The sequence below is a fragment of the Hippichthys cyanospilos genome, chromosome 1 (assembly GCF_059441005.1).
Source record: "Hippichthys cyanospilos isolate Australia breed blue-spotted pipefish chromosome 1, RoL_Hcya_1.0, whole genome shotgun sequence".
NCBI lineage: Eukaryota > Metazoa > Chordata > Actinopteri > Syngnathiformes > Syngnathidae > Hippichthys > Hippichthys cyanospilos.
In genome coordinates, this window is record NC_142369.1 from 32,476,969 (window position 1) to 32,498,645 (window position 21,677).

The 21,677-nt window shown below is 41.3% G+C and overlaps 1 protein-coding gene across 5 annotated transcripts in view; it reads right to left on the reverse strand.

Moving 5' to 3' along the window:
- Positions 1-21,677, reverse strand: part of citb (citron rho-interacting serine/threonine kinase b) — a 48,637-nt gene that overhangs the window by 2,516 nt on the left and 24,444 nt on the right. The window contains exons 17-39 of one of the 5 annotated variants that reach the window (XM_088433837.1): positions 17,521-17,714; positions 16,782-16,917; positions 16,601-16,705; positions 16,257-16,397; positions 15,111-15,218; positions 14,277-14,496; positions 13,900-14,058; positions 13,725-13,748; positions 11,867-12,028; positions 11,060-11,240; positions 10,652-10,740; positions 10,452-10,556; positions 9,005-9,174; positions 6,324-6,404; positions 6,108-6,243; positions 5,872-6,011; positions 5,688-5,780; positions 5,216-5,324; positions 3,913-4,041; positions 3,524-3,604; positions 2,456-2,534; positions 2,194-2,367; positions 157-445 (exon numbers count right to left, since the gene is read on the reverse strand). In XM_088433837.1, coding sequence (XP_088289963.1) covers positions 157-445; positions 2,194-2,367; positions 2,456-2,534; positions 3,524-3,604; positions 3,913-4,041; positions 5,216-5,324; positions 5,688-5,780; positions 5,872-6,011; positions 6,108-6,243; positions 6,324-6,404; positions 9,005-9,174; positions 10,452-10,556; positions 10,652-10,740; positions 11,060-11,240; positions 11,867-12,028; positions 13,725-13,748; positions 13,900-14,058; positions 14,277-14,496; positions 15,111-15,218; positions 16,257-16,397; positions 16,601-16,705; positions 16,782-16,917; positions 17,521-17,714 — 3,105 coding nt within the window. Of the gene's footprint in view, positions 1-156; positions 446-2,193; positions 2,368-2,455; positions 2,535-3,523; positions 3,605-3,912; positions 4,042-5,215; positions 5,325-5,687; positions 5,781-5,871; positions 6,012-6,107; positions 6,244-6,323; positions 6,405-9,004; positions 9,175-10,451; positions 10,557-10,651; positions 10,741-11,059; positions 11,241-11,866; positions 12,029-13,724; positions 13,749-13,899; positions 14,059-14,276; positions 14,497-15,110; positions 15,231-16,256; positions 16,398-16,600; positions 16,706-16,781; positions 16,918-17,520; positions 17,715-21,677 lie in introns of all 5 variants that reach the window. The other 4 variants (XM_088433828.1, XM_088433854.1, XM_088433863.1 and 1 more) reach the window with 4 other exon arrangements.

The following is a 21,677-nucleotide window of genomic DNA, read 5'->3' on the forward strand; positions in this document are numbered from 1 at the left end:
TCATTGGTAAGAACTCATTCGCTCCTAAATAAAGTTTTGTATTGAAATTATTAGCATTTGTAATTCATTACATGATTGACTTAAATGAAAATGAATAATCTTTATGTGCTACATCAATCGCAAGTGAAACAATAGGTGGAGTGAGCGGGCAACAACCTTGTTAACAGGAGCCAGCTGCGTCCGTACGGAACCGGCAATGAGTCGGTTGTTGTCCCCGAATCGGCCAGGAGATCTCTCCCTGCGGCTGTCCAGCACTCTTCCCGGGGACTTCTCCCTGTCCAATGGGCGGGCCGGAGACTTGTCTCGCCGGAACTCGGTGCGTCCCTCTCGGTATCGGTGAGGGGTGCTGGGTTCGCGATGCAGGCCGTCGTGGCTGCCGGGGCCGGACGTCAAGCGCTTAGTGATGTGCTCCGAATAGGTGGGAGGGCCTCGCTTGGTGGGGCTCCTGGAGAAACGCGGCAAAGTGCAAGATCCATCTTTGCTTAAGTGGCCTGTGACACGATTAGCGATTCGCGAGCATCTCAGTTGGGGTTTTAATACTGACTGTAATTGGAGGTGAAAAGAAGCCACATAGAACGACTTCTAAGCAACGTAGACTAAGCCGCCTGTCAATGTTCTCACTCGTGCAGGCAATTTCATTCGGGGCATTGAATCCATCCCATCTGGACTCTTTTGGTTGTCTTGCAAGATGTTTGTTTGGCCCCTAGGCTTCACCACTTTATGCACGAGACAGCTGGACAGCTTGCTCGCATTGTCTAATTCCTCGCTTGGTCTTTTCAGGTGCTTAATCCCATGCACTGAAATGTACTTCACACCAGAAAATTTACATACTAGTGTTTTATCAAATGTCAGCCTTTGTTTGTTGTGACCACATTCCCCCGCAGTCAGAGCCGTCGATAAAACAGTCCAATTTGGAATTACACTTCCAGGCTGTGCCTTTGAGCAGCAGGTGGCATCATTGGTCCATCAAAACAAACGTGAAGTTTCTAAGCGCGAGGCTCGATTCATCTTCCGCTTCTCCCCACATTATTTGAAGACTCGAGCTTGAATGAGGACATTCGTTCATTTTCCGAACTGCTAATCCACATTACTTGTACACAAACGCTTGGGTTTCGGAAGTTCCTTTTTCACCATTGTAGGGAATTGCAAGAAGCAAGTCGATCTTTTGTTTAACACTTTAACTACATATTCTTTTTCCCCCTCACAAAACAAAACAAAACTTAAGGCATATATTACTTGTTTGTAAGTCTTGGATCCTTGGAAAATTAGTCAAAAACTATTTCCGCAGTACGAGGTGGCTAATAGAGAAATTGTACCACGCAAGCTACTCTGTTGACAGTAGCTAGTTGTGTTTAGAAAGGTTGCTAAATGTCACTAGAATCCGTAGAAGGGTGTGCCATGAGCTGCTGGGATGCCATCTCATCTTATTGCTACCATTCTTATACATACCCACAATTTTTTTTGAAAAGCTGTGGGACACATTGCCACAATGGGAGTGAAAGGGTTAAGGCCTCTAACCTGAAATCGTGTTTGTGGGTAAGCTGCTTTGCACGTCCACACCAGTTTTGTGTATAAATAATTTAGGTAACTATGCAAGTCCCAGAACCACTCATAAACAATTGTCAGAATTCATGTGGTAAAAACTTGTCAGTGGTAAAATTGCAACCACGGTTGAAACACTATAGCTTTTTGTATACTTGTATTGCAGGTCTTCTTATATGATGAACAGATTAACGTTAACTTTGTGCCATCAGCTTCTGATAAGCGACACATATTCAATTGCATGGTGCGGTTGTATTTGTGTTTGGCCTCAGCACTACCCACCCTTACACGTCTGCACAGCAACTGGCAAATGGAATAATTCTACGGTGTGGCTCGCATCGAAGCTTTCTACGCTCACGAGTGCTTTGCAGTTCATGGCCTTTTTTTTTGTTAATTCAGAGCTCCAAGTGCAGCCACTCTAAGATCTGCCGGCAGTTGTCATGGTAACGAAATCCATGCTGCCATTGGCACAGCAGTACACGGGGAGGGAGAGGGCTTAGTTGCATTGGACAGGCAGGCCCTCCCGCTCAAACGATCAAACTTCAGCCGAACAAAATATAGTTTGTAAAATCCAATATAATTACTGACCCTTGACAAAAGTGTGTTACAAGCCAGAGCAAAATGCCACTAGACACGTGGAAAGAAGCTGACCCTCTGCTGGAGCCGGTCCTCTGCAGTTCTCCCGACTCTCGGATCAGGCTGCCCTTACAACAGATGACCCGCAGTTTGTTCTGGTAGGACGATGCCAGATAAATGGCTCCGGAGGAGATGGCCGGGCCCAGATAGCGAGGGCTGGGGATGTCCAGATGAGCCAGCACCGAAGGGCTGCGGACACGAAAGAGCGGGAGACGTGGGTCCAACGTGAACGTTTATGTCGTTCAATAAATTTGAGCCGGTAGTCAGTGAGGCTCACCCCAAAGCAGCATGACCTTGAACCTCAATGACGTCCAGTGAGTTGAAGTAGGTGACAAATAGGTAGGGCTCTCTGTAGGCTGCACCATATAACACGCACACTTTTCACAATAGAATTTATAGATGGATAGATAGATAATTGCCGTGATGGTGTGAGGTAAATCATTTGCGTTGTCACTTTACATTTATCGCTGACTTCCTGAGACTAATTAAAATGGGTCCCGAACGAACCACACAAACTATAACTGATGGACTTATGGAATCTTTTGAGGACGCGGGTTTGAATAATGCGACCACGTCGCTGTTAATGTAGGAGCGACTGTAAATAGGTTATCCCATACTATTTGTTTCTTGCATAAGTATGTTGGTAGATTATTAGACATGGATGTTTTCTGTTGGAGTTGTTTGTGAAGATGGTCTGAGGAGAAGACACGTCTCCTGCAGCACACCATGGGGCGAGTATTAATCTTCCGGGGAAAGAAGATTGCTGAATGGACTCATCCCTACATCCCCCAGGATCACAAACTGAATGTTTGCATTGTTGCCATTTGTCTTCCCCACCAAGGGACACAGTGTGTAAGATTTAGATCATATTTCATTAAAAAGGAATAAGTGAAATGAATGTAAATTTCAAACACTTGCAAATAAATGTGTTATATTATATGGGAGGTGGCACTTCTCAGGAGGCGGCCATGTTTGTTCTAGCTACGGACAATAGTAAATGCAGCACCTGCAGCACCTCCTGCTGTCCGTAATGAAAAGTTTAAATCTTACACACTGTCCCTTTAAGGGCAGCAATGGCTTTGGAACAAGGGCCAGCTCAAATGAATAAATGAGGAAAGGACAGGGTGTGTAACGAGACTGGAAGGAGCAGGTCCCTGTCCGCTCTTCTCGCCAGTGAAAATGCTACTTGTCTTTCTTCCGGTTTGTTGTTTAGTAAATGTTCTAGGTTGTCTGAACCTGACAGCGACATTGAGGAAGACCATTTTCATTGAAAGCAATGATGTGTATCGGACACTATGTCCTGGTACTCATGTGAGTAAACCAAAATATATAAAGGCATGTTCACCGAAGGACAAAGGCAGACGACTCCACTTGATGTCCTCAGTGCGGCTCCTACGGCCATACGTATCCACGAACACACCAAACTCTGCAAGACAAAGAAAATGTCAGAAAGTCCGCTCAAGAGTTTAGCATGCTCAACCAATTCATCCTTGAACAAAGTCACTTTCAAACCCAAACAGGATCGCACATTTTTTAAGCGACCGGCTAGATTCATAATGTTTATGATTTATAATTACATTAATAGTGGTTTATTCATTTCTTTCTGTTGATTTTGTTTGTGCAAGGTGTGAGTAAAAAAACAAACACAAAAAACCCATACAATTTAATGTATGTCTATGTTCCCGTTGGACCACGATACAAGGCTTTTTGGACTTGGTATCTGTGAGTACCCACCATGAAAACACAGCAGGTACTCGTCCTTCTGCAGGCTGCTGGCCACTTGCATGATGGCGATGGGGAAGCTGTGTGATGAGGCAGCAAACACTGCTGAGGCCAGCGACATGTCATTCTTGTCCAAGAACTCTGGGGCAGAACATGCCTTTTATTCTCTCTACCTTTTGGTATTTCACAGCTTTCACTGTACATGTTGTTTTAAAGATACATGCATATAGAATTATTGATACAGAATTGAGCTAGGCCCTGTGAATATTTATACTCCTCACAATAAACAAATCAAAACATAGGAAGTGCTTTACAGTATTTCACATCATTAAACATGGGCAGCGCGGCAGTGTTGCATGAAACATTCTCAGTTTAAAACGTTCTTGTGTGGCATATCTTAGATTGGCTGGTTGCCTCGGAGATGGCAGAGTGGCCAAAAAACCCAGGCTGTTCCAACTCAAATTTTGAAAATCAAATCCATTAACCAATAAACTTTGTTTTCTCCCCCATCGAGTCTGCTCTCAAAGAAACAGGACTGGCCTTGATTCCAAATTTCAAACGAGACAAAAACTGCAATGTATGCATGGCATTGAGTTCAATTTCTTTCATTTTTACTTATGCTCAGTCATCCTATTATCACTTTATTATAAAATTGCTAACCTATTTCTTTGATCAACCTTTTAAAGTTTTATGAAAAATGTCAACATTTATGTAAACATCCAAGTCACAACAGAAATGATTTTGGTGAAAGTGCTTTAGCCATGACTGTTATGTGCTGGGTAGTTTTGGTTGTTCCGGCCTTTTGTTGGTTTTTGATTTTTCTAGTTCTAGGTCTGTTGGGTTTTGTTCTTGTTTTTAGTTCATGTTTCTGTCCCTCTTGTCTCAGTGTCTTGTTAGTTTGATTGCGTCCACCTGTCCTTGTCAACCTGCTTCACTTAAGTCCAGCCAATCAGCTCCCTGCACAAATTGTGTCTTGCCCAGGTGTTCCTTGTCCCTTCAGTTTTCAGTGCATTTAATTTCTCGTTTCCTTTTAGTTCTTTGTGGAGGTCGTTGTGGTTGTGGTTATGCTGTGTTATTGCTACAGCAGACGCCACATAAGATTATCTGTAGGTTTTCATTCCTGTTTTTTCCGAGTGCCGCGTTTGAGCCTTTTTGTAGGTTATTCAGTTTGCTGTTTGTTTGTTACTTTGTATGCAGTTTTTTTTTTGTCATCTTGATATTAAATTGTTATTTTGAGCCCACCCCGCCTGTCTGCCTCCCTGCATTTTGGGTCGGCACCCTCTCCCACCATGCCCCTTCATGACAATGACTAAACCTTCAAGTACAAACTGCTTCATCTCAATCTCATAGAACTTGTTGGTGCCAATGATGATGCTGTAACTCGTCAGGTGGATGCAGCTGCAAGGCTCCAGAGTTTCAATTTCCTGTGAAATAGAGATATTTGGGCTTTACGTTCCATAATTTTAAAGTTGCACGATGAGAGCGATATTAGAGATCTACTGCGAATTATTAATTAGACGTGGGAAAGTTTAATTTTTTGGAAAAACTATCAGTATTCACAGGATTATTAACATATACTGTATGTGTGTGCATACCCGTGTCCACAAAGCTTGCACCTCCAAGGATGCAATTTGGCTCAAAATATGCCACAGTTTGCAATGTAAATACCACAATCTTATTGGGGCAGTGGAACACGATACAAAAGTGTAATGGTTTAGGATAGGTTCATACTAATGATATGACTGTAGAGTGCTGTGGGGTTATGATAGCAGGGAATTGTATATTACCTTGCGAATGCAGTATTTGCTGAGATTGTCGTTATAACGTAGAACGGTGATCTTGTTGGGCATGGCAGCACAAATACAAGAGCCATTATCTATCTGTGAAGGCAACACAAACACAAGCATGTCGTCAATCTGTCCAGTCAGATTTCTCAAACTTAAGCTCTCGTTATTCAAGAGTAAGACACACTCTGCCAGCAGCGAACAAATGGCACCCTTTGACCGTCTCAAAAATGTATGGCGCCAGCTCGGACTGGCTGGGCAGGTGGCACTGGGTCAAAGACTGCTTCACTCTCTTGATCTCCACCAGGCACAAGGCCCTCTCGTCTCCTGCGGAACACATCTCGGTGTTACGCGCCAACCGATGCAAAGTTTAATTAGCAATCACGGGTGCATACAGCTTGTTAAGAGAGGCCCGATTCTCACCGACGATCATCAGCAGTTTCTCCATCTCCTTGATGATTTGGATCTGAAAAACTGATCCCAGGCCAGGAATGTGAGTCAGCGAGTTCTTGATCACATTGAGGGCGTACAGACCTTCCTCTGAACCCACCAGAACTATCTGCCAGCACAGCCCAGTGCGACCACTCGGTTTAATACTGAACTTGTCACCATGATCGCAATGCGGGAAGATTACCGTACCTGATCCGTAAGCGGAAGGGTGCAGTTGATATCGAGCCTGTCATCTCCTTCCAGCTTCAGGAGAGAGTTTCCGAGTAGCTTCTAAAATCATGACGATAATGACAGTCAAAAGTGTCACTCGCTCAAAGTGAGGCCAGGGAGTCGCAACAAAAAGAATGCAATAAGTGAGGACAGGTTAGGGGTCACAAGCAGTTGCAACATTCATCATTTTCTCTGCTATCATGTTACATACGGATGTCCTCAGCAATGGTGAAAAGGGTTATATTTTAATTATAGATTATGAAATGTAACTACTGTACTGTAATTCCCTAAATATAGGATGCACTCCCCCCCCAAAATGAAGGCCAAAATTATGGGTGCCTCCTGTCAATGGTCAATTTAAAATGGTTCAAAGATTAAGGCTAAGTATCTCGTACCAAACAGTAGTATAGCAGTAAAACTAGAATTGCATGTTGTACATTACAAGAGAGAGAGGTTTAGAATGATGTCACTTCAAAGCAGTGTTTTTCAAATAGTGGGGGCGTAAGGCCATGCAGGCGGGAAGGGGGGCGGGGGGGGGGGGGGGGGTATTTTTTATTACTGTCCAAAACAGTAAAAGCAAACATCATTATTAATCATAAAACATCAGCATTACTAATATTCGTGAAACATGTCAAGTTTTTCGTTTATTACAAAATTCAGCTAATTTTTAAACAAAATCATCTCACAGGTTGGATTAAACCCATTTGCGGCCAGAAACGGCACGCGGACCATATGTTTCACACCTCCGGCTTAGACAAGCCTTTAACCGGCATAAATGTTGTAAATAAAAAAAAAAAGTTAACGGACGATACAATTTTAAGTATACTTAGATGTTTTTCTCTTTCATGGGGGGGAGGGAGGAGCTTTGCAAAATATAATTGAGAAGCGCTGCTTTCAAGGGAGGTAGCAATATGTATTTATTACCCAATGAGCTCATTTATAGTATTTGGTATTATGGCAGGTTGGAGTTAACAGTTGTGCAAATATAGCAAAATGTGACCGTGTGTGTCAGTTCGCCCTACCTAATATTGTAAAACCAAGAGGATCTGAATTACATTTACTGAGCACCGATTTTCTAACAATTTTGCATACATCACGTGTTACTCAGAGCTCATAAGAAGTCTCGTAAGAAATGACAAAATGTGAAAACTAACAAACGTGCATCAGGAGATTGGAGGATGTGAAATTCGGGGAACTTTTCAACACCTTTTCCACTGAATGCTGTGGATTTTCAGCAAGGAATGATAGTGCTGCAATCAGACGACAGTGAGCGTGAGAGGGGACCTCAGCGGGGCATGTGGAAGCTTGGGTGGGAGTGGGAGTGGAAGTGGGGGTGGAATAGCCCACAGCCAACTTAATGAGCGGCCGGTGCATGCCGGTACCATGCTTTCACAAAAGCAAGGAAAGGAAAGGAATTGTGAATTTTAGGAAGTCTTGTATCTGTACTATTTTTTATTTTTTTTTACCTGGAGCAGAGGCGATAGAACCATTTGTCTTTTGTACACTGCAGCCTATGTGCGCAAAGATACTCGATAGACAGGGCAAAATGCAGCAAATTAACAAAACATGCCCATGTAGTGGACATATAATGAGGCGGAATGGAAATACAAAAAAAAAAAAAAATCAGGGTTGTGAAAGACAAAGAAAGGAAGCATGACGGAGAAAAATGGAGACGTAAATGATGAGAATTAAAGACATAGAAAATCGAAACAATCCATTAAAATCCAGGGAAGAAAAGACAACTACAACAAAACCTACATGTGCAAAAAAAAAAAACCCAACCCAGTGTGAAAAAAACTCATGAATTGAAGCCTTTCTCGCTTTCTTACTTCCTCGTACAAGGAAAAATCCCCCTGTTGCATAATACGATTTGTACATTTGCGTTGCAGTCGCAAACAGACCTGCAGCAAAAGTCTCGCTTTGTTTATACTTGACGTGCCGGCATACATTTTGCAACACTTTATACTGAGAGCGGCTTTCTCCCGCGGTCAGACCGTATTCTCCCATGCTAAAGGTGGCAGTAAAAGAACTCTACAGTTAGGGATTGTTTACGGTATTTAGATCACGGTATTCCTTTTCAGACGAATCATGAAGGCGTTTGTACCGGCGAATTTCCATAAGCAATAGTTCGTCCAACAAGTTGTCCTTTCGTAAGAAAATTCCAGAAGATACGCTTTGCGGAAAATCCGCGTGGAGGGGCTTGGTTGCCAAAATATTGTCATTTTGACACGTGCAGCCACGCAGAGCTTAAATCAAGTCAACACTTGAAGATAGGATAAAAGCAATAAATATGAAAGATGGATGAAGCAAAGTGAAAGACATTATGCAAGAAATTGATTTACGTACAGCATGAAATGATTTGGCAATTTCTTTTATTTATCTTTTTTTTAAACGTTGGATGGCTTTGTTTTTAACTTCAGTCAGATTGTAGATTGCGCAACAGGTTTTCTATGTTTACGTCCGAGACATAGATTTCCTACAGTGAAAAGTCCCCTGTTATGAAAAATTTCAAATATGATTTTGTTGTAGAGGGGTTCTACTGTATTCTAAATTGGAGTAAATGATCTCTCATTAATATCCCCCGCAGTACCAATCACATTCAGAAAAGAGGGCGCTTGCAGCTTGATGGGTGCAAGTCCGCAGAATGCAGCGATACTCACAGCGTCCGCTTCTGCCTTCTCCCGAGAGACTCGCCCCCCAGCGACAACGGATTCCATGACCGCCACCCAGCGCTGCTTGTCTGGGAAACTGGGAGCCATGAAGTAAATAGACTGTCCGGGCCAGCAAGGGGCATGACAACGAGACTCCAGCTTGAGGACGTAAGGGACATCTGATATTGACAGATAAAGAGCGATATTATTTAGGAATACTTGATTTCTTCTCAAGGTTATTACAGTTGATGAACACTAACAAAAAAAAAAAACAATAAGAGAAGATTTTTGTAAAATAAATAAAACAGGAATGAAAATACTTGGAGAAATCGCATCTTAAGTTTATGAAAAGTGTAATTTTTGTTTGAAATGTACAGTACATAAATGATCCCATGTTTACTCTTATTGTATTGCAAAGCATTTATTCAGCAGTATAGCCTTGTTTTAATTGTGAAAGGTTGTCAGTGGGAGTAGCGAGGAGAAGAAGAAAGGAGACACTGTGACCTCGTGATCTGTGGATGACCGTTATGTTCTAGGAGAAAAAGATAGTAGCCACAGTATGAACCGATAAGGATGACTGAAACCACCGCGACGTCCTTTGTGGCAGCAACGTTTTGTAACTTGGGCAACTCTTATGAATGAAAGGGGCTCGACAGGATGTGTTGCCAGAGCGGTAGGAGACTGCAACTACACATCTCTGTCCATTCTCCTCGCGAGCAAAAAGAATTTAAAGTCGATTGTCTTCCTTCCTGTTGTGTTATTTACTAAATGTTCTAGGTTGACTAAACCAGATAATATTAAACATATTCCTTTTGGTATTGCTGTACATCCATAACTTCATAAAAGGGAACGTGAGTTTGAGGTGACCTTGAGGTGTTGTTACCTGAGCAACTGTAATGCTATTTTCAGGAGACAAACAGTGACAAAATGCCCATCCCCTGGGATGGGGAAAATGGGGATTTTGCTGTTTGCTGTTGCATAGTTCACAAACGCAATAATAATCGGAATTCTCTGTTTAGACTAGTGGGAGGTTATAAAACAAATTATTGTAAGGAAAACCTTTGGGGTTGGGTTGTGTTCCTAAAACCTCAATAGTCATACTCTAGACTTGAGTCGAGAGTTGATTCTTGAGTTGTAAATAAAAAGTGAACAGTATTCATATTGTCAATTGCTTCAGTTAATATGATTCACTTTAAGGGTTTTGGAGTGTTTTTTATTATTATTTACATGATATGTTTTGATTATTATGCACTAATGTAATGTCTAATATGTATATAATCTAATATGTATTTGTTACTGTTTTTGATGTATTTTTACAATTGAATAATATTCATTTCAGGAGTTTTGGAGCATTTTTCGGGGCTTGAAATATACACGTAACAAAATCAATTCCGGAATGAATTAATTTTGTAAGTAGAAGTACCGCTGTATATAAATCCTGTTGATGGTAAAATACCTGATTTGGCTGTGTTGGGTAACTCGGTGGCCCCTACCGCTCCGTGAACTTCGACTTCTCCATCAGGCATGCACAACTCAAACTCCTCCAGTGGCTTAATAGAATCTGCATTAAAAGGCAAAATGGCAAATTTTAACGCAATAGGAGAAAGTAATCGACTCCATAAAAGTAAGTAGTACTCAGGTGAACACTTAAGTAACCTTCTCTGGGTTCGATCTCATAGACGGAGACTTTAGTCCCATCAAGCACCACGTATTTCCTCTCCCACCCTTGGCCTCGTTTTCCATTTCTGCAAATGCAGCAACACAAAGCTTTTGTGTTAAAATGGGCCCCTGTTTTTCTACAGTATTAACACACACATAGCTAGCATATTTTAAAACTATATTTATATATTTATAACTATATTTTTAAACTATAACGACGGCACTGCTTTTCAGAATTTGATGCCAGCGTTACAAGCTGGAAATGGAAGCAATTTTTCAGTTAAGTCTATCCATCATATTTGTCCCATTTTCCTTTTTATTCAGTACGCATACACCACCTCTGCCTGGGCCAATCACACACTGGTGAACCTCCTCCCGTCCTGCAAATGAGCGAGCATAGTTAACCTGGGCTGCTTCATCCATCCCTCCAGGTGCATGTGCCCAGTGGTGTCTTTGAGCTGCTGTCCCGAAGAGTTGCCTTTCTCCCGACAGAAGCCCTCAGCTAGATGCAGAGAGCAGTCACTCGACATGCCACACGTTGCTGGAAGGCAGGGTGAGCATTTTGGATGGCAAAGAGCGTGACATTCTGAGGGAGACATGGGACACAAAGTTGGGTCTCCTCAACGCAGAAGAGCATTGTGCATTAGTGATATAAACGGGAAGTCATACAATACAGTGCGTGCCGCATTGTCTTTTATTGTTTTCTTATTCCTATACGTCAATCAAAGATACGTAGTCGGAATTCTACACAATGAGAAGTTGACACTGTCAACAGTGAGTAAAAGTTCAACATTTTACTCATATTTAAAGGGCCCCTATCATGGAAATTCAACTTTTTCGAGCTTTTACACCCCTAAAATATTATTTTCCTTTATTTATGCATTTCGAAGCATTCCTTGCTTCTTCTATTTCCTTGCTCTCTGGAACGGCTCTGTCCGAGCAGATAATAATTCACTCATCACTGCTTATAATTTCATTTCAAATGGATAGATGAATGGTCGCATTAGTTCTGAAAATTATGTGTATCTTAACCTCAATTTTAATTAATAATTTAGTTGATTGTCATAAATAATATATGATTAAAAAGATGTAATATACCCACTGAAAGTAGCTGGGCATCATTACTCATTTATAAGTTAGATTTTGTAGAGTGTTTTTTTTGTTTGGTTGGTTTGTGTTTCAATGTATTGCTGGATGGAAAAAAAATCTCACCGAGACAGGTGGCGGCTTGTCGACCGAAGTGCACTGTATCCAGGCAAACCGTGCACTTGGCGGCGCGCATGTTGAGTCCCACTGTGAAGCGGTGAGCGGTGTGGTGATGCACCCTCTCCCTGTCTCTTTCCCTCTGACTGTCTTTCATTCGCCGGCTATATTCTGAATACAATAAGGGCAGGGTCACAGCGAGAGCAGAATGCCTCATTATATCTCATTCGGTCATACCCTCAATACATCATGCGATACCAACTATGAAGTCAGTTCAATGAAAAACGTGATCTCAAAAGATGTTGAGGATGTGAGCAGCTAAAACCTAAAACAAAAGTGTTCAAAGGATTCATTCATCTCTGTGCTTGTGGCTGCTGGCTGAAGCATTTAAAGGCATTATGCAGTCAATACAATGATTTTAACCCCTGGGTGTCCGGGGACTTCTTATAACCCAACCTGGGCTGATTTTGAAAGGCTCATAACATCGTCAAATATGAATAGATTTTTACTTTTAACCCCTCAAAATTCCCAGTGGCATCAGCCCTGTCCATACATATGTATATTTACTTATAAATACCACAAGGCAGTTTCGTTTTGTAAAATATTCATTTTGTGAGAAACCCCCCCCAGCTAAAACAGCTATTCAATGCTGCAATTTTCGTAGACTGGAATGTGCAGATATAATGTTGTGCTTTGCATGAAATAAAACGATTCCGGCCAGTAAAATAAGTGCTCTCCTGCAACATTTAGTTTTTGTCAACTAACAGTCCCACAATGCATAGCAAGAACTTTGCATTAGGGGAGTCCAAGCTAAGCCACTCAATGAAGTGATTGAATGGCTTGCAAATTTCATAAGTTGTCTGCTAGCTGTGGTTTTGGGGTCTCAACACAAAAATTTCTATTGTGCCACTGTCACTGTGCCAAGTCGCCACTGAAAGGAATAATGCAAAAATCAGGGGAAATGTATAATAAAACATCGGGTTTTCATTATGTCCAAAAGTGACACTATTTCCAATTTTTTTTTTATGGCAGTAAATGAGCCCAACATGGGCTAAATTTGACGAACTGATTTGACAAAATTTGACACAATTTGTCTAACTGTCGACCTCCCGTTGGCAAGCATTTCGAAGGGACGGCATATTGAAAGTCGACATGTTTTGACAATCTATGAAATATTTTAGCCTCCTAGTGTTTTTTGTATGCTTTTCCTTTGATATCACACATAAATAACATCTAAAAGCCTGAATTGGGTCAAAATTCCCCCAAGGGTTAAAGGTGCCTCAAAGTTTGCATTAGTTGGTCAGAAACTGACCAAATTACTCAGTTGAAATGACCAGAACTCAGAATGATGACCCAAAAAAAAAAAAAAAAAAATCTGTAGAGCTGTAGATATACTTTTGCTGTGCCAGAGAGTCTTTTCGCTTAATTCCAAAATGTTTTGTTTGTGTATTTGCACCAAACAAAGTCAGCCACAACTAAAGCAATGCATCTTTGACTTTACAGTAATTTGCTCAATGATCTGACTGAATAATACCTTTAGATGGAAATTTGCTGTGTGACACAAGATTTTGTGCATTGCAGTGTTTATCAACCGGTTTATGCCAGAAGGACACAAAGTTTGTTGATAAACACTGCGGAATTGTGCAAACCACACTAGCTAAGCTTCAGCAACCAAGAAAACAATGCTTCAGATTTCGAAAGCTGTGCACTGCAAAACTAAAAAAAATGTACATTTGACCTGCTGGGAGATGCCACTTTGGAGACATGCACAACTTTGAAAAATCTGGCCTTTGGAGAAATGGGTGAGGCAAAAGGAAACAAGGGATATGAGACCAAACTGTAGGAACCATGGACTTGGGAAACTTACTTTCAAAAGTGACCCTCCTTCTTTCTGAAAGGTGTGTGAAAGAGAAAGTACATAAGAGAGTAACCTTTTGTGTGGAATTATATTTGTGTGAAGGAAAGGGCCAAAATATATCAAATATGGAGCTGTGTTCCATTATTGTCTTCCGGAATGAAGGTGCCATCATCTCCGCACTTACCCTCAGGTGTTGCAACCTCTTTCCTGCGGCCCGAGTTGGATGGCACCAGGCTTGGTGGGACTTGTTGGTGATCGGGGGACTTGACCATAGCGGACATCATCATCTGTTGCCGTGTCGTTGCCGGGTTTGCGGAGCTGCCGTGATCCTTGTATTGGAGTGCTGGGATGCAAATTGTATCTTTTTCAAAACACGGGGAGCAGAAAACTCAACTGGATGCTATTTTTTCACATGTTGGCTTGCCTCTTTGCTCTCGCTACACATGAAAATAATAATTTCAGGCTCGGTTGTTATGGCAACAGTGTGACGCAGAACGCAATGACCTCAACACCCAATGGACGTATGCTTTTCCCAAACACGAAAAGATGAAGCGGTCTTACCTTCCTCTCTTAGAGATCGCAGTTCTGCTCTCATTTTTTGAAGAGCATCCTCAAGCTCAGAACAGCGCGTTCGCTCTTTTTCCAGTGCGACTTTCATGTCATTGTACTGCAGGGGAACTGGCTGGATGGGAGACACCGGGGAGACCTGGCCCTGACTTTGTCCCTGGGCCTGCGCAGCCATGGCGGCCAAAAGGTCCTCGCGTCGACGCCCGAAAAGACCCTAAAGAATAAGCACAACAAAGGCACGTAGAATGACAGCAGAAAGTTGCGACAAAGATTCTGTTCAAGCTTTTGATTAGTTGCGAATTATTGTGAATGTGGAGAGAGGTTTAGTGGGGTTTTAATGACAATTTATGCATGAGGTGACTCATCCATCGTTGCCCTCGCATTTCACCTTTATAAATCAGGTAATTACCAGTTTTCAGCATATTCATTTATGAGATTTTCTTTCTTTCTTTTTTCTTTTGCAAATACAATTAGACTGAAAGGATAAGGCGGGAGCTCAGGAATAAATAGCTCTATTCAAATTGTTCCATGCCATAGAGCGAGCTAACACGATGCGGCCCGTGGTGAAGACCGATTTTATACGCCTCCACATAAATGAGGATACTATGCTTCAAAGGTGTCTTCTCGGTAAGTGAAATGCACATTTCAATACATCCATCCATCCATCCATCCATCCATCCATTTTCTAGAGCCGCTTATCCACACAGGAAGGCCGGAGCCAGGTGGATTTGAACTCGAGTCCCTGAACTGTGAGGTGGACTTGTTAACTACTGCGTCACAGAGCCACCCTTTCTATACACCAATTAGGTAAATAAGGAATTTCATTACCTTTTTCTTCTTCGAACCACCATGGGCTTGGGCTTGGAGGAAGTCAATGAGCTTTGTCTGCTGGGTAATAGTTCCCTCCATTTTCACCTTCTCATGGGAGTACACAGCCTGCAGGTGGAGCTAAGTGAACATCACTACTGTTGTGAATTTCTCCTCAGATACTTGGCGTCTTACAGAGAAATAATACAAAATGTGTTCGATTACAAGGACAAACAACACAATTCTTGTTCAAACAAAAGGACACAATTGAAAACAAGTAATAATCCTTCAATGACTTTTGCTGTACTCATAGCAGAACTTTGATCATGCAAAAAAATGGTGGGGCGGTGCTTGATTAACCCATATTGTCCAGTGTGCCTTTTTAATTCCGCCATGCCACACATCTGAAATTTTTTTGTGATTCATTATAAAATTAAACACAGCACAATCCCAACCAGCATGCTCCTCCTGAATCGGAGGATACAAGAGCACACCTCTGGGTCTTCAGACTCGGTACCTGTCGGCATCGAAGTTCCACAGGTCTAAAAGGCCTGACAGAACTCCTTCAGCTTGACGGCAGCCCTTACCGCCGGTGTCCACCAAGCCGGTTCGGGGGCTGCCGCCACGACAGGCGCTGACCACCCTACGACCACAATTTTGACGAGCCGCCTCGACAGTGGAGGCACGGAACATGGTCCACTCGGACTCGGTGTCCCCTGACAACGTAGCTCTTTGGATGCTTGGAGCACACAAAGCCTCCATCGTGTGAAGTTAAAAAATTGTTTTCTTTGTTTTTCATTTTCGGACAGTGTCGATGGTTTCTCCAATTACAATGTGATATTGGTGGTATTCAGAAGTGATTTAGATCAGGTAAATCCCCACTGATGTTTCAGACACCAAATGCATGGCCTGACACTGTGTACAGTATATACACGGTGTATTGGATCAAAAATACACAAAAAAAAAATTGAAAAACATCTCAAAATGCTTGATCTGATCCCCCTCATGTAGAGGTGGCGCTTTCCAGTCCAATTCACTGAACGGTAACCACAACCTTAGCCAAGTCTCCGAATGACAAATGAATATTATGAGTGCGTGGGATTTACTGTATGCATATAGATATACAGTTTAGTAAGAGCGTGTATAGTACAGCATATGTAGCATTACCTGAATGTTCTCCAGCTGATATTCCAGGTCAGTTCTCTCAGTTTTCAGTAAGTCAGTCTGATCCAGGGCATCTTGCAGGCCCTGGGTCAAACGAAAGATATGGGCCTTCTGAGCATCCATTTGCTGCTGAAGCTTCTCTTGCTGCAAAAGGAAAGCAGATGGCACATTATCAGATTCCAGCACTTTACCACAAGGACAGATTTCAAAGTGTGTGTTCTGTCTACGTTGTCAATTCTTACGTGGCAAAATGATATAAAAGACACCACAGAAAAATCAGCATGCACGTAGAATATGTTATGTTAATAATGTCATGAAAAAGCTGTGATGATAACGTGTGAGTAGACCTCATCCAACAGCCGCTGTTTCAGATCTCTCTCACTCTCCAGCTTTTGCTGTAAACTACGCGCATTCATCTCCAACATGGCATGCTTTTTCTCCAAATCATTCAACTAAAGGACAGAAAACAGGAAGTGCTCATTGCAACATATGCTAGCCGCAGAGGGTGTGAAATCTTTGATCACTCACGGTGTCTGCAAGGCTCTCAGCTTTGAGTTTCTGGTCTTTGAGAATCTGCTGTAGCGCCAACATCTCAGCTTTGTGCTCCTTAACAGCCTGTTCCACAGCCTGACGGGACTCCGAGCTGCGCTGCTCAGCGCGGACTCTGAAGGACAGCAACAAACTTTTTGTCCTTACGCTTGAACGCCCTTCTATGCAAGATTTCAAAGGAGTTGACAAAGTTCATGTTCCGACCACATAAACATTAAAAGGTCTCTTTCAGTGCTGTGTGGTGTTTTAATTTGCAAAGCAAATTCCCCTCACTTTGACAGACTTTTATATATGCTTCCTGTTGAAATCCGGAATACCAAGAGATGTTCCCTTGAGAGAATAAGCCTTTTGCATCCAGCGAGTGTAGGTGGAGGCAAGCAAAAACATTAATAGTAAACACTACCTACAAAGGTCACTCTTTATTCTTCCTGAATATGTAACAGATATTATCATTACATTGGATCATGGCCTATTGAAGTAGCTGTGACAAACTAAAACCTATTATAATATATGCCTAGAACAAGTATGTATTTGCTTTCCACTAAGTGTTTTCAAAGCAAAAACTCTTATAAAAAGACACACACACACACACACACACACACACACACACACACACATATATATATATATATATATATATATATATATATATATATACACACACACACACACACACACACACACACACACACACACACACATTATGTTTTCTATTAACCTGTTCTGTTTCTCGGTGTCCAGCATTCTTTGGACCTCCCTGCTCTTCCTCTCAGCCTGGCTCTTCTCCTCCTCAAGTGTAGACCTCCAGGAATCCCACTGCCTCTCTTTCTCCAGAAGTTCATCATTTAACGTCTCAAGTTCTAGAACTTGCTCCTCCAACATGGTACATGTGGTCTTCAGTGTTTCAAGGTTCTGAAGGAAATCGGAAAAGGAAAGGAAAAGGAAAAGGAAAAGCAATTTCACAAATTCACACTGTCACAAATGCAGTGCAGAGTTTTTATTGACACTGTAAGAGAGATATTATTGTGAAACTCGGTCTGCTGTACACCTAAAATGTAACCAAAAAATAACTTTGTTTTCACGCATCTGTTTTAATTAGTTTTAGAAGAATACCTACAAATAAGAGATAACACAAAACAAAAAAGAGGGAGGGGGTTCTTGCAAAACATGTCACAGTGAAGATGGTTTGTCATGACTTGGTCATCCTCCAAGTTTTTACCAAAATCAGCATGTACTCTCAAGAGCTGTGATCAACAATTGTTTTGGGCATGTCTGAGTCATTTAAAAAGCTGCCAAATGCCTGGATTAAAACTAAACACTGTAATGAAAATAGTAATAATAGTGATTTGAAATTTTATTCATTAAAATGACTGCGATCACTTGACCAGAATTTAGCCGTGCCTTGGATACAATTGGATACAATTTTTTATTCGAGTTTGCCTCGCCCTTGAATGGAAATGAAAACTAATTTTGAGTTCATCTATCGCCTGGCTTCCCTGCCATTTCTTAGGTCCACCACCACCCATCGCCAGCATGTGACAAAATTAGAGAGAAACAAGAAAAGATTAATGTTTTAAGATGGTGGAGTTAAAATTCAACAAAATTAATCAACAGAATCATGGAGGCATTTTTCCATATTACCGGTATACAGTTTTGATTTGTATGTTATTTTGCTTGTTTGTTTGTTTTAGCACTGGTCCTCAAAATAAATAAATGAATAAATACTACTCTCAAAAAACACAAACGATTCAAGTCCATGAACTCACAGAACCCCAAGTCGTGTCAAAAAGGTTTTTTCTGAAATAGCGCCGGTACCTGGCTGCTGTCCTAAACGTCACATTTTCAAGCCCGGGCATTTTTCTATTTTGCATCACGTAGCATGCAGTACACTAAAAAGAGCTGCACTTAAATGTTGGGAGATAAATATAGCCTATGCTGTTCTTGCAGCATCACTACACCGCTCTGAAGTCCAACGCTTCCACAGCTGACACGACCTGGGAGTGATGGGGATGACACATTGGTCCCTCCCACACACCAGCCCATCTCTCGTCTATTCCTTCCATAGCCGGTTACACAACCAGCAGGACTGAGAGCGCTACTGGACGCCCACACACATCCTCCCACAGGAGCAGCGCCGCACACATCGCACAGCCTCTTCGCTCTCTTGCCGCTCCGCTCCGACCGCAATATTGCACGTTAAAATACGGAATTATTCCCAGAGTTTGTGCTGCCTGATTTACACTTTGCACTGTCAGAGCTGGGAGAGATGTCTTGGTCTCCTGTCGCAGGTTGTAGAGATATCACATAATGCATGTTAGTGAAAACCCTGCGTCTGACTGGCAACGAGTGGGAGGTGGGAAGGGAAAGCAGACTGAACTGAAAAACTATCGCTGGCTGTTATAAATATATATGCGCATATTTTTAGGGAGATTTGGTGCAGGATATTCAAAACCAGCACGCTAAAATGTTGCCTGACTACATAACGCGTAAGCATACGTGTCGACTTAACACTTATCTTGAAATTTATGCACATAAGATTGCCTGGACTCTTAAAGGGTGAAAATACGTCCCCGGCATTGAATAGGTTAATGGCATTCAATGAGTTCATATATTTTTTAAAATGTAATAATTTTGAAATTTGTCAAAATGTGTGTGGGTTTTTTTTTTTTTTTTTTGTCTACATTTGATATCTAATGAGGCGATGAAGCCAGGAAAGCTAAAGCAGCGTTTTATTTTATCATGCCATTTTTATATATCACATGAGGTGCAGGCAAACAAAATAGCAGGAGCATGTCTGCATTAAGCATCGATAAACAAAATTCAAAGTTGGAAAATTGGTGGTCAGTAAATTATTTCGCTGTTTGCCAATGAATGTTACAGAGTTTGAAAAACACTTTTCGTTTGCCTTTAAAATGATCTCCCTGGCAGAACGTGCATTCGGGGGAATAAGCACCCAAATGGGTATATATTTGCATTGCAGCCCTGTGCAATTTGCCACATGTTCCCCACTCATACTAAACAGCTTATTTTCTTGTTACTATTGTCTCTTTCTTTGAGGGGAATTTCTGATTGGCCCAGGTGCAGACAATCAGGAGCCTTAATTGTAGCGTGATGTTGCAAACAGGGGTGCCGTCTTTACTGGGGCTTTTCATCAACAAAGACAATTTCAATGCAAATATATTAAATTGAGATTGTGCAGTCAGTGGCACAGTCTAGAAGTAAACTAGTCTTTTGGCAACTCTCACTTCAACATTTACAGTATTTACAGTAACTAAGTACACAGAAAAAAACGGGATGGCCTCGCAAAAACTCCTGACGTCAACCCAAGTGTAAAACTGCCATGTCCTTGTTCCTATATGCTTCAGTCATACAAGCCTCTGAAAATCACTCCATACATAAGCCACTGAAGAACATCATAAGATTTGGCAAAATGTACATGAATGTAAAAAGAGCAACTCAGTTGTGCTCCTCATCCCAAAAATGCATATTCCATGATTTAAAGGGATCTAAGCTGGTACATCGATTGTATAAAGTGCATTGGACAATTATCGACAAATACCTTCGTGCTCATTGTTTATGGGCACAATACAAAATATGTTTATGGTTGGAGCAAGACACGGTAGTCTGATGATCTATTAAAAAAAACAAAACAAAAAAAACAAAATCAAAGTAACACTTTTCTACTTTATGATTTTTTTTTCTTTTAATAATGTTTTGATGATCACCATGTTTCTCTTAAATGTAAATTGTGCATTGCACTACATTACTCACTTCCTTCTCTTCCAAATCCCTCCCCATAAATTTTGGTCTATGAGACCAGTTTGCCACTTTAAAAAGCACGTTTGAGTGGTCAGATTTGCTAAAATGTGATCAGTAGGAACTGCGTCCGCCTCAGACTGTGAGCATTAACATGTTCAGAATCATTTTTATCCATCACGTTAACCTATATCAGTGCTTCTCAAATAGTGGGGCGGGCCCCCCTGTTGATGCCAGGGGGGTGCGGATGACCCCAGGGAAAATGATTTTTTTTGCCATGTGAAGTGTATTTGTGATAAAATAAGGATTGGCATCTTTTTTTTTTTTTTTTTGCCAGGCACTTAGGGTTAGGGTTGGGTTGTTTTTTTTTCCTGCTTAGACAAACCTTTAACTCAGTGGTTCTCAAAGCGGGGGCCGATAAATAATATTGTTTATTCATAAAAAATATATATATTTGTGTTAACTTTGTTTTATTTGATATAATACTGTGTATGTATTCACGACTTCGATAAAGCAATCGCGTCAACCAGTTTAATACATTTTTAAAAAGGTAATAATTTTGGTATTTGGCAAATAATCCACATCATCATCAAAGAGCTTGATTATTTAGTCACTAAATATTTGGAGCAACCTGTTTGGGGGAAATTGACCCAATTTTTTTTATGAGCAGGAATGCAATTTGCAATTCCTATTTTCTAAAATTCAGAATAGCTGAAAAGTAACAAATATACTTATTGTCAAATTGAATATGTTGATGAATAAAAATTCTTTTTTGGCTAAAATCATAAGTTTTAGCTATACTTATACATTTTTTATAGATAATAGTCTTATTTATGATCAGCGTGGCAAGTGAGGGGGGGGTGAAATGTTTTTTTTCTTTCCTGGGGGCTTTGCAAATTATAATTGAGAAGCACTGGCTTATATGGAGCGCTCAAGCATTGCTAGCTAACACCTAACTTATGCTTGGCTCAGTCATAACGAAGCACGAGCCAATGGGAAACACTAGACACAGATCAGTGTCAATATCAGCGTGATTAAGTCACAGAGCTCTAAGATGAATTATTGGTATCATATCAGAAGTAAAATTTCACCAATTGAAATAAATCGTGTCCCGGACAG